Source organism: Schistocerca nitens, chromosome 3 (assembly GCF_023898315.1).
Source record: "Schistocerca nitens isolate TAMUIC-IGC-003100 chromosome 3, iqSchNite1.1, whole genome shotgun sequence".
NCBI classification, from domain to species: Eukaryota; Metazoa; Arthropoda; class Insecta; order Orthoptera; family Acrididae; genus Schistocerca; species Schistocerca nitens.
This window is the reverse complement of record NC_064616.1, coordinates 212,568,424-212,587,124: the sequence shown is the minus strand read 5'-3', so window position 1 is coordinate 212,587,124 and position 18,701 is coordinate 212,568,424. Positions and strand designations below refer to the sequence as shown.

Here is an 18,701-nt window from a genome sequence, read left to right as displayed (position 1 = left end):
TTTTGCATCATCAATAAGCAGTAGCTTGTTTTTGGGGGCAATGTACACAAATAAATGCCATATTCCATCCACTTTTGAGAGCAATGGTTGTGCTCTATACAGGCTGTACAAACCATCATCTACTAGCACGATATTTAACACACAACTAAAAATTTTCCCACGAATGAAAACAGCCAGGTCAATAATTCTCATCATTTGGTAATCACTGTATGCCATAAGGGTGACAGAGAACTGTTCGTCATGCTTGATCAGTTCTAGGCACAATCTGAAACGGACTGATCAGATTGTTGTTATTATGACATCATATTCCTGCTCTAATTCACTGAAAGTGCCAGTAAGTTGTATTAAGTGTTCATTAACAGTGATATCAGAATTACAGCTCTCTCTAACCATCTGTCAGTGTGGTTTCTTATTCTCCTATGTCTCGGCTCAACTGTTTCACTCCCTGCTTATAATCTATTCATTTTTGGCAATGGGACTTCCCATCTTATTCAAACGCTCTAGAGTTCATTTAACAATTGTTACTTTCTTTTTTGACAGCTGGAGTACCAATTTCTGTTCCCCTTCGAACACCTCTATTTTTGCACCACATTTGTCTAGCAATCAGAATAGGACTTTGATGACCTCGGCAAAAAGTTTAAGCTTCCTTGCTTCTTTATATGGGATTCATTCTGTGCCAGTTGTCTAATTGGACTTGTGCTTTTTTTAACCTTTCCAATGTGCAAATGTAATGCATGTTTCGTACCTTTGCATTCTGCTGCACTCAAATTCGACACTGACAACCATTCTTTAAAGAATTCGATTGCTCACCTCACTAGAATCTGAGCGTACTCAAATTTCTTTAACAACTCTAGCAAACTGAAATAAATCACTATTCTCCAAGTTACACTGAAAATTATCATTTCCATGACAACATGGGCATTGTGTTATCTTTGTATATTGTTATTGACTACACCGAACAACTACAGCTAAAAGTATCTCCTTCAGATTGTTGTCATGGACTCTAAGATAATTATTTCATTTTACACAGATTACTATGTTAGGTCCCTTTGTTCATGCTACGTGGTATGGACTTTCCTACTGTGTATCTGCCTCACTGTACGCCCTCATCGAACAACAGAACCTTATCACAAAAACTGAATTGTTTCTACATCTATACTCTACATTGTGAGGCGTATCGCAGAGGGTATGTCTCATTGTACCAGTTATTAGGATTTCTTCCTGGCCCATTCGCGGATGGAGTGCAGGAAGAATGATTGGTTCATTGAATGCTTCTGTGCATGCAGTAATTAATCTATCTTATCCTCATCATCCCTACGTGTGCGATACGTAGGGGAGGAGGGCGGGGGGTAGTATATCCCTAGAGTAATCCTTTAAAGTCAGTAAGTCGATTCTTGAAACTTTGTTAATAAGACTTTCTCAGGATAGTTTACATTTGTCTTCAAGAGTCTGACAGTTCAGTTCCTTCAGTATCTCTGTGACACTCTCCCATGGATTAAACAAACCTTTGACTATTCATGCTGCTGTTCGCCATATACGTTCAATATCACCTGTTAGTCCTATTTGCTATGGGACCCACACATTTGAGCGATATTCTAGACCAGGCTGCCCAAGTGATTTGCAATAAATCTCTTTTGTACAATGATTGTACTTTCTCAGTATTTTACCAATAAACCTGCTTTACCCATGACTGAACCTATGTGATCATTCCATTTCATATCCCAACAGTGTTGTACCCAGATATTTGTATGAGTTGGCCAATTCCAGTGACTCACTGGTATTATAGTCATAGAATACTACATTTTTTTCATTTTGTGAACTACAAAATTTTACATTTCTCAACATTTAGAGGAAGTTGCCAGTCTCTGCACCACATTGAAATCTTATCAAGATCTGACTGGATATTTATGCAGTTTCTCTCAGATAGTACTTCATTATAGATAGCTGCATTATCTGCAAAAAGCCTGATTTTACTATAAATATTGTCTGCAATGTCAGTAACGTACAGCAGTAACAGCAAGGGTCTTCACGCACTTCCCCGGGGCACACCCAAAGTTACTTCTACATCTGACGATGACTCTACCTCCAAGATAACATGCTATGTCCTCCCTACCAAAAAGTCCTCAATCCAGTCACAAATTTCACCTGATACACCACATGATTGTACTTTAGACAGTAAGTGTAGGTGTGGTACTGAGTCAAATGCTTTTCAGAAATCAAGAAACACTGCATCTACCTGGCTGCCTTGATCCAAATCTTTCAGTATGTCATGTAAGAAAAGTGTGAGTTAGGTTTCACATGATCAATGTTTTTGAAATGTATGCTGGTTGGCATTGAGGTGGTCATTATGTTCAAGATACTTCATTATGTTTGAACTCAGAATATGTTCTAAGATTCTACAGGAAATCGATGTCAAGGATATTAGACGGTAGTTTCGTGGATCACTTCCACTATCCTTCTTATAGAGGCGTGTGACCTACGCCTTTTTCCAAGAACTGTGCATGGTTCTTTTTGAGGGATTTAAATAGATTATAGTTAGAAGACGGGCTAGCTCAGCCACAAATTCAGTATAGAATCTGACAGGGATTCCATCAGGGCCTGGAGTTTTGTTCAATTTTAATGATTTCAGCTGTTTCTTACACCACTGACACTAATACTTATTTCATTCATCTTTTCAGTGGTACGAGGATTAAATTGGGCCAATTCACCTCTGTTTTCCTCTGTAAAAGAACATTTGAAAAGGGAGGTAAGCATTTCAGCTTTTGCTTTGCTATCCTCAATTTCAGTTCCTGTCTCGTTCGCTGGGGACTGGACATTAACTTTGGTGCCACTAACAGCCTTTCTATTCGAGCAGAATACCTTTGGATTCTGCGAAAGGTCACATGACAATATTCTGCTACAGCAGACACTGAAGACATCATGCATTGCTCTCTTGACAGCCAAACGTGTTTCATTCAGCATCTCTCTATCTATACCCCTAAGCTTTCTTTTACACCAATTATGCAGTAATCTCTCTTTCTTTAAAAGTTTCTTTACAGTGACTGTATACCATGGAGGTTACCTCTCATTATGAACTGTTCTACTGGGTACACATCTATTCAGTGCATTTTGGATTCTGTGCCTTATCATAATATTCCTTGTTCCATATCTTGCACTGTGCCTTGTGGTCTCTCTCACATATGATGATGATGATGATGATGATGATGATAGCTTTATGGGGCATTCAACTGCACTGTCATCAGCGCCCTTACACATTCCCAATATGTACACAGTACAATCTAGCTAAATTCATGAATGATGATGGAAGGATGAGGACAACACAAATACCCAGTCCCCGGGCAGAGATAATCCCCAACCCGGCCAGGAATCGAACCTGGGACCCTGTGATCCAGAGGTAGCAATGCTAGCCACTAGACCACGAGCTACGGGCTCTCTCACATTAGTGCGTATCTTGCACGTGCTCTGTCAATTCTGCCACACAGTCACGAAAATTATACACCAGTCCAGCCTGTTCCCTTTGTAATATACCTGAAACATTGCATGCTGCCCCAAAAAACAATTCATGTGATGTATATCCCACTGCACTGTGTGGTGTTGTATTATACAGAAAAATGACCTGTGGAATGCAACTGCCCCAATCTGTTTAACTCAGTGTCACAATGTCTCTGTTAATGTTTGGTGTGACCTCTCTAACACTCCATTCATTTGAGGATAGTTGGCAGCCTGTATCTACTCTGTTGGCAACAATTTGCATACTCTTTACATGATTTCACTCATAAAATTACTTCCCACGTCACATTGAGTACCTCAGTATCATTTTTTTCAACCAGATTCCACACTACCGTAATGGTTGGGTTCAGCTACCATAAACATGATCAGCACATTCTGAAGTGTAAGGATATACATATTTCCTCAGTCTGACTAGTCCAAAGGACCCACCAAATCAATGTCATATCTTCCAAATATGTGTTTCAGAGTCTTCATGCTCTCTAAAGTCATCTTTATGTGTCACCTAGTGAGTTTATTCAACTGACATCTCTTGAATTTCCAGATATATTCTTCTAAATAAGTCTTCATACGGTTCCATACTTGATTCTTTTTTATTGATTCATAGGTTCATGATCTGCTAAAGAGAGGAGGCATTACTTTACACAAATGGATACATAAACTTATCTGTTTACTCTGGGATCAAGAAATAATTCCAGAAAAACGGACTACTGGTGTAATCCACCTGATACATAAGAAAGGTGACAAGGTGTGTTACTCTAACTTCAGAGAGTTTACTCTGTTGAATGTGGCATATAAGGTTTTATTCGAAATCTATATAATAGACTTGTCCCAAAATTATTGTCTTTGGTTTGAAGTTCAAATTCAGATATCTCGAGGCAAACATACCACTATACTTACAGCTTGTGTCAATTATCGCGAGCCCTCTGCTTTACATGTGTGTGCACACTAAAGCATGAGTTTTAATTATTAGTGGGTTCATTTTGAGGTAGCCAGAAAGAATGGAAGAACTGTAAGTGAAAAATTGTGTCTGTGGGCACAGTATTTGATACGGAGTGAAAAATATGTACTTTTTATACTGTACGACAGGTAAAATACTTTGATTTGCCACAAATCAATTGTAGATGTAACAGAATATAATATACAATATTATTTTGAATCAAAATGTACTAATTTGGTGAAACTGAATGATGATAAGAGGAAAATCAAGGCGTCAAATTTGCTAAAATCTTTGTCTAGTCCACTGCTACTTTTCAAGAATGCAGAGACAGAGTGTGAAGCAGCTACAAAACTAAGCTGCTTACCGTATTTACTCGAATCTAAGCCGCACTTTTTTTCCGGTTTTTGTAATCCAAAAAACCACCTGCGGCTTAGAATCGAGTACAAAGCAAGCGGAAGTTCTGAAAAATGTTGATAGGTGCCGCCACAACTAACTTCTGCCGTCGAATATATGTAGTGCTACACAATGTGGGCACGAAGATAAATACTGGTGCCAAAACCTCTGCATCAGTAAATAAATTTAAAAAAAAAGGTAGAAGACGAGCTTTTTTTTTCTCCGCCCCGCGTTTCGACCACTGCATTTTCATACATTATCCAACGAAGTAAATACAAATTCCGTATTGTTCATCTTCGAATGTAGCAGAATTTCAATGTACTACGAAAATCCGACTGGCAAGACTGTTAGGGATGTTTGTCAATATGGCCAACTCTACGTTCCGAGTTTTTTCCTACCTGTGAGAAGAGATGGTTGCTAATAGGAACCTGATGAAATGTGAATCACATGCAGTATTCCCTTCACCATAAGAATAATGCGAATATAAACATTTTGCCATGTATTCTTTCGTGTTTGCTGCTATCTCATTTAAATCCTGTCTGCGTAATAAACTACGAAACCAGAGTGAGACAACAGCAAATGCGGAAGAATATACACTCCTGGAAATGGAAAAAAGAACACATTGACACCGGTGTGTCAGACCCACCATACTTGCTCCGGACACTGCGAGAGGGCTGTACAAGCAATGATCACACGCACGGCACAGTGGACACACCAGGAACCGCGGTGTTGGCCGTCGAATGGCGCTAGCTGCGCAGCATTTGTGCACCGCCGCCGTCAGTGTCAGCCAGTTTGCCGTGGCATACAGAGCTCCATCGCAGTCTTTAACACTGGTAGCATGCCGCGACAGCGTGGGCGTGAACCGTATGTGCAGTTGACGGACTTTGAGCGAGGGTGTATAGTGGGCATGCGGGAGGCCGGGTGGACGTACCACCGAATTGCTCAACACGTGGGGCGTGAGGTCTCCACAGTACATCGATGTTGTCGCCAGTGGTCGGCGGAAGGTGCACGTGCCCGTCGACCTGGGACCGGACCGCAACGACGCACGGATGCACGCCAAGACCGTAGGATCCTACGCAGTGCTGTAGGGGACCGCACCGCCACTTCCCAGCAAATTAGGGACACTGTTGCTCCTGGGGTATCGGCGAGGACCATTCGCAACTGTCTCCATGAAGCTGGGCTACGGTCCCGCACACCGTTAGGCCGTCTTCCGCTCACGCCCCAACATCGTGCAGCCCGCCTCCAGTGGTGTCGCGACAGGCGTGAATGGAGGGACGAATGGAGACGTGTCGTCTTCAGCGATGAGAGTCGCTTCTGCCTTGGTGCCAATGATGGTCGTATGCGTGTTTGGCGCCGTGCAGGTGAGCGCCACAATCAGGACTGCATACGACCGAGGCACACAGGGCCAACACCCGGCATCATGGTGTGGGGAGCGATCTCCTACACTGGCCGTACACCACTGGTGATCGTCGAGGGGACACTGAATAGTGCACGGTACATCCAAACCGTCATCGAACCCATCGCTCTACCATTCCTAGACCGGCAAGGGAACTTGCTGTTCCAACAGGACAATGCACGTCCGCATGTATCCCGTGCCACCCAACGTGCTCTAGAAGGTGTAAGTCAACTACCCTGGCCAGCAAGATCTCCGGATCTGTCCCCCATTGAGCATGTTTGGGACTGGATGAAGCGTCGTCTCACGCGGTCTGCACGTCCAGCACGAACGCTGGTCCAACTGAGGCGCCAGGTGGAAATGGCATGGCAAGCCGTTCCACAGGACTACATCCAGAATCTCTACGATCGTCTCCATGGGAGAATAGCAGCCTGCATTGCTGCGAAAGGTGGATATACACTGTACTAGTGCCGACATTGTGCATGCTCTGTTGCCTGTGTCTATGTGCCTGTGGTTCTGTCAGTGTGATCATGTGATGTATCTGACCCCAGGAATGTGTCAATAAAGTTTCCCCTTCCTGGGACAATGAATTCACGGTGTTCTTATTTCAATTTCCAGGAGTGTACGTATCGTGTCATGTTTATATTCGTATTATTCTTATGCCTAGTAGTGATACAGTCAGAAATGAAGCACGGCAACTGACTAGATTTTAAATGTAAGATGACTAATTTCTGTGCAGAATTTGATGTACTAAAGAAACGGCCGCAAAGATTTTCAAACGGAGGAAAATTTTCGCAAAACTCTCGTTCAGAACATGTTCTATCATACGCATGTTCTATCATACGCATGTTCTATCATACGCATTTGGTTCTTGTTGATCATTATCAAAGAAAGCAGCAGTGTAAGTAACAACAAATAGCAGTCTCTTGCCATTGTTTCGCTAATGAGACGATTCCTCTTTTTTTTTTTTTAAGCGGCGGTAGCGCGCACAAAAGCAAGTCATGCCGCGAGCGGCGACACGCGGTAAACATGCACTATCAAAATGCGACAAACAATGCATTACACAGTACAGTAATGCATTTTCAGCTTAGAGTGACTGACGTAAACACCTATAACAAAGAAAACGGCACTTATCAGACCAAAGCAAAATAAGCAATCGATTCAAACCAGACGAAGCACGTGAAAAAGGAAGGGTACCCGTATAAATACGGACGGAGCGCCTGGCGCATAGCAATGGCTACCTGGTAAAGCTTAACTGCTAAGCTTACGACTCGAACCAAACTACTGTAGCTGTATCGTCTTTCATTCGACCTAAATTGTGTCTCATATTACAATGGACCAACTTTGTAACGATTTGGAGGTGCGGCCTTAAACTTTTCTCTCCCCTTGAATTTCGAGTCTCAAATTTCAGGTGCGGCTTAGATTCGGGAAATTTTTTTTTCCTTTATTTCGAGTCTCATTTTTCAGGTGCGGCTTAGATTCGAGTAAATACGGTAATCTCTAAAGAAACTGCTGCTGCTGAAAAACCTTTCACGGAGGGTGATTTCTTAAAGTGCATGATGATTGTTGTATCAGAACTATGCCCAGACAAAAGTAAAATTTTTGTGAGCATAAGCTTGTCCGAGATGACAGTTCAAAGAAGAGTGCATGGTATCTCTACCAACCTTCACAACCAGTTAAGAAAGAAAGCTTAAGAATTCCAGTATTACTCATTAGCCATGGATGACATTCTGACATAAATGATACTGCACAGATTTTAGTTTTCATCAGTGGTATTGATAACAATTTCAATACCACAGAAGAACTAAGTGGATTGCCTTCCATGAAAGAGCAAACAACTGGTGGATACATCTCTAATGAAGTAAATGAATTTGTCACAAAGAGACTGGGTCTGACTTTAGAAAATGTTGTGGCCATTTGCACCAATGGAGCACCTTCTAGGTGCAGAAAGAAGACTGGCGCAGTTTCACTGCTGAAAGAATATTCTGGAAAAACAATAAGCAAATTCCGCTGAATTATACATCAAACAAGTGTTATGCAGCAAAGTTCTAGGACACGACCCTATCATGTCACCTGTGGTTTTTGTTATCAAGTACACACAATCAAAAGGGCTTAAACATTGGAAATTTTTGCGCATTTCTTGAAGAAACAGTGGGTGCAAAATTCAGGGATTTATTGTATCATATGGCTGTTCGTTGGCCAAGTCGTGGGAAAGTACTGTAGTGCTTTTTTGCACTGACGGAGGAAATAGTGGATTTTATGAAAAATGATCGAAAGGTCTTTCCTTACTTGAAAAATGAAAACTGGATCAATGACCTGTGTTTTCTCACCGATATAACGGCTCATTTACATGAACTGCACTCAAAACTATAGGGAAAGTCACTGTCTATTTTCCATCTGTTTCAAGAAACAATTGATGAAAGGAGACATGACCCATTTTACTACTTGCCAGGAATGAAATTTTCTCGTGACACTGATAAATTAATTGAAGAATTCTACAAGACGTTTACATTGTCAAAAGAGGAGGAAATCATGTTCAAGGTGGTTGAAGATCCTTTCCCAGAAAAAAAAAGGGATTCCCGTGGACTTACAAATGAAGATCATATAAATTCTGTGTTCTCCAATCTATAAAAGCAAGCACAGAAAATATGGTCTTTTCGATTTCTATATCAAGCTTGGACAAAAATAAATTTAATAACCTAGGAGATGCAGCAATAAAAGCATTCAGCATGATTGGCAGCACTTATATACGTGAACAAATACTTTCTCTTCTGAACTTAAACAAAAACAAATTTCACTCTTGTTTAACTGAAGAACATTTAGAACACATATTAAAAACTTCAACATCAAATATGACTCCAGACTTTGAAAATCTTGAAGCTGACAGGAGATGCAATGTATCTCATTAAAGCTTTGTTTCATCATTTTATACTGTTTTCATAAGTAATAGTCTGTTGTGCTAGTACGCTACTAAAACATTCATTTCCTACTGTCATTAAATGTGTCTTTTAATAAAAATATTCTGCAAATACTGTATTTATTCAGGAGTTAAAAAATAAATTTTGTGTAGTTTCACGAAGTTTAATATTTTTGGTTGCTGTTTGCATTACATAATCTTTACCTATACAGTATGTCAGCCATTTCTACATCACAGTTCAAGGAAAATATATAATAAAGTAATAATTAATCATTGGAATAGTGATTAATTTTTATTAATTTAGAGATTATATTTGACACAATTGAGTAAGTCTACTGGGCCCATGCATTAGACTCTAGTTTTGGTTTAGCCCTTGAGTACTTTTGAATTGTGCAACCCTGGCTAACAGTTTAATTTTGAACCTAATACTATTTGTAGATGATACTTTGTCTCTTAGCAAATGGAAAACATTGCTGTGCGTGATGCACAGCTCCATAATGGCTGCTTTCTCTTCAGTGTTCAAATGACTCGCATGGATATTCTCTTTTAGTAATAGTCATTTGCACTTTCACATATGGCTTCAAAACAAAGCAAGTTGACATTATTCCACTGGCTATTGTACTATTGCTTTTAAAAACTATTTTCTTTGTACTTCTACAATCATAGCATTTGCCACATACATAATAATGATTAATTTCTTATTTACATAGTATTTCATGCAATTTCACAGCTTTTGTTAGAATCTACCAGCTGCTGATGATAGTGCTACATTCAGTTTCACCAAAAAACTTGATTAATTAAAGGAAATGGGTAAAAGAAATTGTTGCAACAACATGTAATGGTGAAATCTGAGTATCCTGCTTCAGTTTTCAAAAAACTAATAAACTTAAAAGATACTTGTAATGAAACGCCAGTTGCACCCAAATTTACTTTCGTCAACTGAGCCACTTTCATAATTTTTCTAAACCAGTTAACACTCTTCATTATTAAATTAAGCTCTTAATTAAACATTTGCATAAACTGACAAAATTTCAAACATTGCAACTTTACTTGTAATTAGGTAACCCACAAAATAGGGAGAGTGCTAATCAAATAGAACTGAGGACATTTTAATATTTTTGTAACAAAATATCTTTTAGTTAAACAAAATTGTTGCTGGAACCTACAGGTTATCTAATACATTAAGTTTTTACCTTGCAGTTCTATGAACTATAATGTAATACCAAAGATCACAAAACATCAGTACATCAGTCTTCATATACAACCCCCACCCCAAAAATCTTCAGTCTGCCCAAGGCAGTCATCCAGTTAAGATCACTGACCCACTCATTGAGATACTGCGTCATGCTATTACATGATTTTAACACCTCTTTGTGAAAGTCCACATGAGAGTTCACAGCTATCAATCATCGAGCTAACATCTCGATGAAAGTGTGCTCCCAGTTATGATTACATTAATAGCTCCAAGGTATTTGTATCAATGAAAGTTGGGCAGATCACTTTGTACAGTATTATTACAACCTGCATGGGACTAGTATCTAGTAACTTTTCTATTGTGAGTAATGGGTCACATATGTGCAAAACATAATAATGCATTGTGTTACTTTTGGTGAACTGTCATTTGAAGGACAATTGTTAGGCTCACTGTCATTATATATTGAAATTCTGTTATTGGTCTATTACTAGTGCTGTGTTGAGAGTGAATTCAGTGGATTATAAAGCAATGTTATGTTAACATGAAATGAGTATAGACAACAGTAATGGACTGTATAAATGAGCTAGCACCGAGTATTATTTCCATTTGTAACATCGACAAGTAAGGGTGTAAGGGTGCTGTACTTAGTTGATTAATGACATTGTTTTGGATAAAATCTGACAGGAAAGTTGCTGCAAGCTCTATACTAGTAGAAGAATATGTAAAGTACTTTTGATTTTTAGAGACTGGGCATCACTCAGTTGTGTGTGTTGGAAAAAATAAATGTACATAATAGTGAATCTGAAATCTCGTCATGTTGGGTTCATTATTGCTGAAAGTTGTTAGATTGTCCAAGCAAATTTTACTGTCCGATATTATGGACTTATGGTGCTGCCAAGGAAGAAGAGACCATAGCCAAATAAGTAAACATACAGCATGTCTTTATTGAAACTACTCACCTGAACAGTTCTTGCTCCGGTACTGCTTCCACTACCAGCTGCGGGAATTCTACTGACACATTCCCATCTGCAGTGTTCAGCACACTCCTAATGCATACTCTTGATTTCACTTTTACCATTGCCTCAGGCAGATACACACCATTTGTGATCTCCTGTTTTGGAATGATGTGTCTCATTCCATTCATCTGTATTGTATTTGGCACACCCATTTCTCTTCAGCCCCTATTGTTAGCCTTGCTTGTGTCTCTTTAGCTTTTCTCCAGCACACACTGTCTTTATTGTGCATCGGATGTTTGCTTCCCCCCCCCCCCCCCCCCCCTACACAGCTTTGACTTTCGACGTGTTTCTTGCTTCGCACTCAAGCCTGTTTCCAAAGAGCCTTCTCTCTCCCATAAACGCACTAGGCAGAGTTCACCCTGTGGTTCTGTCTTCATTTCTGTACATGAATGCAGCTCCACACCTGAGCCTATTCTGGAGGAGCTCTCTCTTTCTTGCAACTCCCCAAATTCTAATACCTAACAGCACTGTACAGAGCTCACAGTCTTGCTCAGTTTTTGTTTTGATCCATTCTCCACGGATCCACTGTCTGCCAGTGGTGCAATCAATCATGATTATATTTTCCTTAAAGACATCTCTGTCCACCAGGCCATCAAAGACAAAATCTACATACTCCGGATTACATAGGAGCAATGTCTTACTTCATCCTTCATAATTTGGGGGTTATAGTTTCCTTTGTCCTTGCAGCCCCAGGTACTGTCCATCTACTGAGGCTGCACCACTCCCACTTCTTCTTCTTCTTCTTCTTCTTCTTCTTGAGAAAGGGCATGAAGACTGTTCATTCACTTCCCTGGCTCTGGCACTGCCGTGTGTACTGGTTGTTGAGGAAATGTGATACATTATCAAAGCCATTCTGTTGTTTTGCTTGATGTCGGACTGAGTTGGTTTGACATTTCAAAGCAGAGTGAGCTATTCCAATAATTTGTAGCCTGGCAACAACTGCACGCTAACCCATGACCAATCCCACACAGCTCGTATCATGAAAAATTATAATTGTTGCTTCCAGCGAGCAGAGTAGATAATCAATGAAATAGTGATGATGTCTAACCAAGTGTTCCGAAGGAATTATGGAACTCTGTTGCGAAATATAAGAACAAGGCCATTCCTAGAGGCTTCTGAAAGGAGACCATGTGAATACATGTAACATTTCTGGCCAACGCCTTAACCAACACCCTTGCTGCATCCATTTCTTTCTACTTTAATGCAAAATCATTCATTCCGGTTTCTGCTCTCTGCCATTTCGGTGTTGCATTACTTATACAGGCTACATCATCTATGGCTTTCAGTGTCTCATTTACCTTCACTGCTTTAATTGAACTGTATCTGATTAACCTTGCTTGTTTTTGTTGATGACCGTCTTATAACCTCTGAGACATTAAACATTCCATTCAACTTCCCTACCACGTCCTTGGGTGTCCACAACAGAACTACAATTTTATTGGCACACCTTTTTCCCCCTGAACTTAACTTCCTTTCTACATTTAATCTTGATTTCCTTCACACCTTGCTCAGTGTACAGATTCAATATAATCATGGATTGGCTACAACCCTATCTGATTCTCTTCTCTACTACTGTTCCCTTTCATGTCACCTGGCTCTTACAACTGCAGTCTGATTTCTATACAAGTTGTAACTTACTTTTCCTTCCTTATGTTTTATTTCTGCTACCTACAAAATTATGAAGAGTGTAATGTTGTCAAAACAGTTAGATTTCCAGAAGGCTTTCAACACAGTCCACACAAGTGACTTCTAATCAAATTACGCGGCTGTGAAGAATCATCTCATTTATAAGACTGGATTCATGGTTTCCTGACAATGGTCACTGTTCATTGTAACTGACAGTCAGTCAGAGTAAAACAAAGTGATACTGCCATTCCCCAAACAAGTTCATAGGCCCTCTGCTGTTCCTAATCCATATACATGATTTAGGAGACAATCTGAGCAGTCCTCTCAGATTGTTTGTAGATCATGATGTCATTTGCCACCTCATAAAGTCATTGTAATGATCAAAACCAATTGCAAAATGATTTAAACAAGATATCTACATCATCTGAATAATCCCAACTGACTCTAAATAATGAGAGGTGTGAAGTCATCTGCAAGATTAATAAAAGGAATCAGCTAAATTTTGGTTACACACTAAATCACAGAAACCTACAGGCTGTGAATTCAACAAAATACTTAGGGTTTACAAGTACAAATAACTTAAATTGGAATGATCACATAGATAATGCTTTGAGGAAAGCTAACCAAATACTGTGATGTATTGGTAGAGCACTTAGGAGATGCAACAGATATACTAAGGAGAAGGCCTACACTATGCTTGTCCGTCCTCTTCTAGAGTATTGCTGCATGGTGTTGGACCCCCATCAGATACGACTGACAGAGAACACAGAGAAAGTTAAAAGAAGGACAGCTCTCTTGTATTATTATGAAAGAGGGGGGAGAGAGTCATCGATAGATATGATACCACAGTTGGGCTGGCAATCATTACAACAAAGACATTTTTTGTTGCGGCAGTTTCCATCACCAACTTTCTGCTACGAATGCAAAAATATTTTGTTGGCACCCATCTACATAGGGAAAAATGATAACTGTAATAAAGTAAGAGAAATCAAAGCTTGCATGAAAAGATTTAAATGTTTGTTTTTCCAGTGCGCTGCTCAACAGTGGAACGGTACAGAAACGGCTTCAAGACTGCTCAATGAAACCTCTGCCAGGCGTTTAACTGTAAATTGCAGAATCGTCATGTAGATGCGTATTGTCAAAAGACTTATAGAACTCTACAAATGCCTAACATAAGTTTGTCATTCTTCAATCCACCTTCTAAGAAAAGTTGTAGGAACCATACTGCCTAGGAGGTTCCTACAGATCTCCAGAACTCAAACTGATCTTTCCTGATGTCAGTTTCTATTTCCTATTCTTCTCTAAGCAATTTATGTTAGTACTTTGCAACCATGACTTATTAAACTGATGGTTTGGTGGTATGCACACCTGTTAACACCTGCCTTCTTCGGAATCCGAATTATTACACATTTCCTGAAGTCTAAAGGTATTTTGGTATTTTACATGTCTCACATAGTTTGCGCACCAGGTGGAATAGTTCTCTCTTGGGTGGTTCTCCCAAGGATCTCAATAATTATGAGGGAAAGACATGGGCCATGTTTCCAATTAGGTCTTTCAATGCTCCGCCAAACCCTTCTTAGAGAATTCATCTTCAATCTCACCTTCCTCTACTTACTCTTCTCTTTTCATAACACTGACCTGATTTGCCATTTGTGCTCTTAATATTCGTACATCTGATTCTCTTTTTTCCAAAAAGTCTGTCTAATTTTCTAATAGACAGTATCTATCTTTCCCCTTGTTATTCATGTTTCTACTGCCTCACATATCCACAGCCACATACCTACTCTGCAAGCCACCATAAACTGCATGGCGGAGGTACCTGGTACCACTACTAGTTATTTCGTTTTCCATTTCACTCACAAATGGAGTGAGGGAAAAACAATCTATCTATATGCCTCTGTACAAGCCTTAATTTCTCTAATCTTGTCTTTGCAGTTCTTACGTGAAACATACATTGGCAGCAGTAGGATCTTTTTGCAGTCAGTCACAAATGCTGGTTCTCTAAATTTTCTGAACAATGTTTCATGAAAAAGAGACATGTTCCCTTTACTTGTTTCCAACTCTTTCAGCTGCTTCTTTACGCTAGGAATGCCTATTACTATGTCCTCCGTATGAGAGCCTGTGCAATGGTCAAACAACGGTATGCCTGAATGATTCTCCTACATGAATGATTTCTTGAATGCAAAATTTAAAACTGCATCTTTCCTTCCCTCTGCATGTACCTCATGGAGATTTGCAGGGTATAAATATACATGTAGATATTGGCACACCAGACTGGATGCCAAGTGACTGGATAGAAGCCTTTTATGTAGGACACAATTTTCTTCAATTCTCGGCATCATCTTTCATTAAAGTATGATGACTGAAGTTGTTATAAGCGTTGCACATTGATCGTTTTATAGAAGCATAAATCTCTACCAACTTTCGCCCATGCAAATTTCAACATTCTATTTTGAAACGAAAGTGCAACAATCTCAGCTTCCTCAGCAGTTTCAGAATTTTGTTATTAAACCGTGATCCATCTTTCCCATCCTTAATTCACTTACTTGGCACCTAATTCTCCAGAGCATGATTTACAACCAGCTTAAACTTTGGCCATAATCCATCTACCTCCACCATACTGGAACTAAATGATGTCCATTCAAGTGTCTACATATGATGCTAACAATTGCTGATTTGCTCTTCCTACCATAAAAACTCCCCTTACCTTCTGGATAGATTTATTAACTTTAGTAACCATTGTCAGTATGATGATATCATCATTAATCCCTGCCTGACACTGTTGATAAGGTCAGACCCGTTTGTAGCTATAGTGTCTAAAATATTTCCATTGTGAGTGGGTTGTCGCACTAGCTGCTATAGATAGTTTCCAGAAAATGCATTAAGAACTACTATGCATGACCATGTATCCTCCGAAACACCTGCAATGAATACACAGACATCTCAGCCTATAGAACTAATATTGCAGTATTGGAGTACTGAGTGTACAATTTCTTTGACTGGTTCTACAACTGTTACAGTGAAATCGGGCAGCCGGTAAAAATAACCAATGATTAACTTGAGACCACATGGGCCGGTTACTTGTGTGTAGTCACAGGCAGCCTCAATTTTGATGTCAATAAACACAATATTTCTGTAAACTGCAATGAACACTCCCCCGCCCCCTCTCCAATGGTGTTTAGCCTGGCTTTTCGAGATACATTTCAAGTCTCATTAAATATTTTGGAACTTTCTACTTCAGGATTCATTCACCTCTCGTCATTTAGCCATTCCTGCTTCTTTCATCCACTTTATTTGTTGCATTTTTATATTTTCTTCTTTTGTCAATTAAATTCAATGGCACCTCCGTTATCCACAGATTTCCATGAGGCATTGTCTCTACCAATCTGATCCTCTGCTGTCCTTGCTACTTGATGTCTCAAAGCTATTCATTGACATTCTATTGTGTTCCTTTCTCCTGCATCCGTCCAATGATTCCTAATGCTCCCTCTGAAATTCTCTACAACCTCCAGTTCCTTCAATTTATCCAGGTCCTGTCTCCTTAATTTCGTACATTTTTTGCAATTTCTTCAGTTTACATCTGCCATTCATAAATAATAAATTGCAGTCAGAGTCTACATCTGCTCCTGGAAATTTCTTATAGTATAAAATCTGGTTCCGAAATTTCTGTTTTACCATTATATAATCAATTTGAAACCTTCCAGTATCCCCAGGTCTCTTCCAAGCAGACAACCTTGTTTTGTGATTTTTAAGCCAAATGTTGGTAATAATTAAATAATGCTTTGTGCAAAATTCTATCAGGCAGCTCACTCTTTCAATCCTTTCCCCAGTCCACAATTCTCCTACTATTATTCCATCTCTCCTTCTACCAATTTGTGGTCACCCATTACAATCAAGTTTTCATCCTCCTTAAAAATATGAACAGTTTCCTTCATCTCATCATACATTCTTTCAATCTTTTCGTCTTCTGTGGAGCTGATTAACATATTAAGTTGTAGTACTGGGGTGGGTGGTGGCTTCATGTCTATCTTGGCATTGAAAATGTATATATTATACTGTTTAAGTACCTCATCTACATTAGTATTTTCTTATACTACTACTGCATTTACCTGACCCCCCCCCCCCACCCATATTTCATTTTGTTTCATAATCCTGTACTGGCTTATCCAGAAGCCCTATTCTTTCTGCCACTGCACTTCACTAATGTCCTCTATATTAAACTTCAATCTCAAGTAAGGAATCAAAAATTCCACACTCCAATCACTACAAAGCCAGTTTTGTTTTTCTTCATTATGACAACCTCCTGAGTAGCCCTGCCCATGGGTCTGAATGGGGGACTATTTTACTTCTGGAATATTTTACCAAAGAGGATGCAATCATCATCATCATACCCTCAGTAAAAAAATAAGTCTCTTGTCTCCCCTCTCTTTCAGTTGTTCACAATACACAAGAAGGTCATGTTGGCTAATGTTACATGGACTGTTTGTCCTGCAACTACTGAAAAGGCTGCTACCCCATTTCAGGGATCACAGGTTAGTCTGGCCTCTTGACAGAGATGCCTTTGGTGCTGGTATTTGTATTGTTGAGGCATACAAGCCATCCCACCTCGGCAAGGTCTACAGTCAGAGAGGGACAGTACATTTGTACATTGTAATTATTAACAATATGGTTAATAATACATAAAGTATGAATATTTACCACTGGTTCTGGTTCCACAGCCCGCACTTGAAGGCTCGGTATGAATTCCTTAAGATCAGGAAAAATTTCATAAAAACGCTTAGTTTCTTCATCTTCCCATAGATCAGGGGGAACAGCTCCTTCTTCATTTTCGCTGCTTCCATTCATTGCCATAATATCATGTTTCAAAGATTCTGCAAAAAGATATTTGAAGTTGCCAATGAAACTTTATTAACTGCACAGTACTACAATCATAGCCATACATCTACTGTACACAACTCACTATTAGCATTAAGTATCACCCAGCGGATACAGACTGTAACTTCCGACTATTTAACTTTTATTTATTTATTTATGTGTCTAGTTCTAGTTCCGTATGTGTCTAGTTCCATAGGACCAAACTGCGGAGTAAATCCCTTGGTGAAGGAACGAGTCAGTATGTGAAATTAACACCAGGAAAGTTAGTAAAAAAATTCTTTCCCAGAAATTACAAGAATGATTTGGTTTCCTCACACATCTCTCTGACAGACTATGTGCTACTTATGTAATTGGCTTCTGACTCCTCATGAAATTTGCGGCAGGTACACGAGATACACTTTCCCACTAAGTAACACCATCTTACTACGTCCAAGTTGAATTCACTAGTTCAGCTCACCTACTTACAGCATTTCCAATTTGTGACCATTTCAAATTTTGGTGTTAATTCTAAAACTTAAGACTTCTCTATTTTTAGTGTAGAATGTGATGGAGTACTTTCCAGATTATGAAGACTGCTAAATCTGAGTACAGGAGAGTAGTCAATCAACCAAAAATTGAGTGTTTTAGAAAACTGGTCAAAGATATGAACTGGAAATATGTTTATAGTGCTCATGACATGAATGAAAAATATAACACATTCATGAACAATGTAAGTACCATGTTTGAAAACTGTTTTCCTCTAAAAGTTACTCAAATTAAACAGAAGTCTATAATAAAACCATGGATTACACAAGGAATAAAGATTTCCTGTAAGACAAAAAGGAAAATGTATCTGTCGA

At 39.4% G+C, this 18,701-nt stretch overlaps 1 protein-coding gene across 4 annotated transcripts in view; it reads right to left on the bottom strand.

Annotated features, from left to right (window-relative positions):
* LOC126248165 (regulator of nonsense transcripts 2-like) overlaps positions 1 to 18,701 on the bottom strand; it is a 213,516-nt gene that overhangs the window by 99,562 nt on the left and 95,253 nt on the right. For all 4 annotated transcript variants that reach the window (XM_049948921.1, XM_049948920.1, XM_049948922.1 and 1 more), the window contains one exon: positions 17,686 to 17,858. In XM_049948921.1, the coding sequence (XP_049804878.1) occupies positions 17,686 to 17,858 (173 nt within the window). The remainder of the gene's footprint in view (positions 1 to 17,685; positions 17,859 to 18,701) is intronic.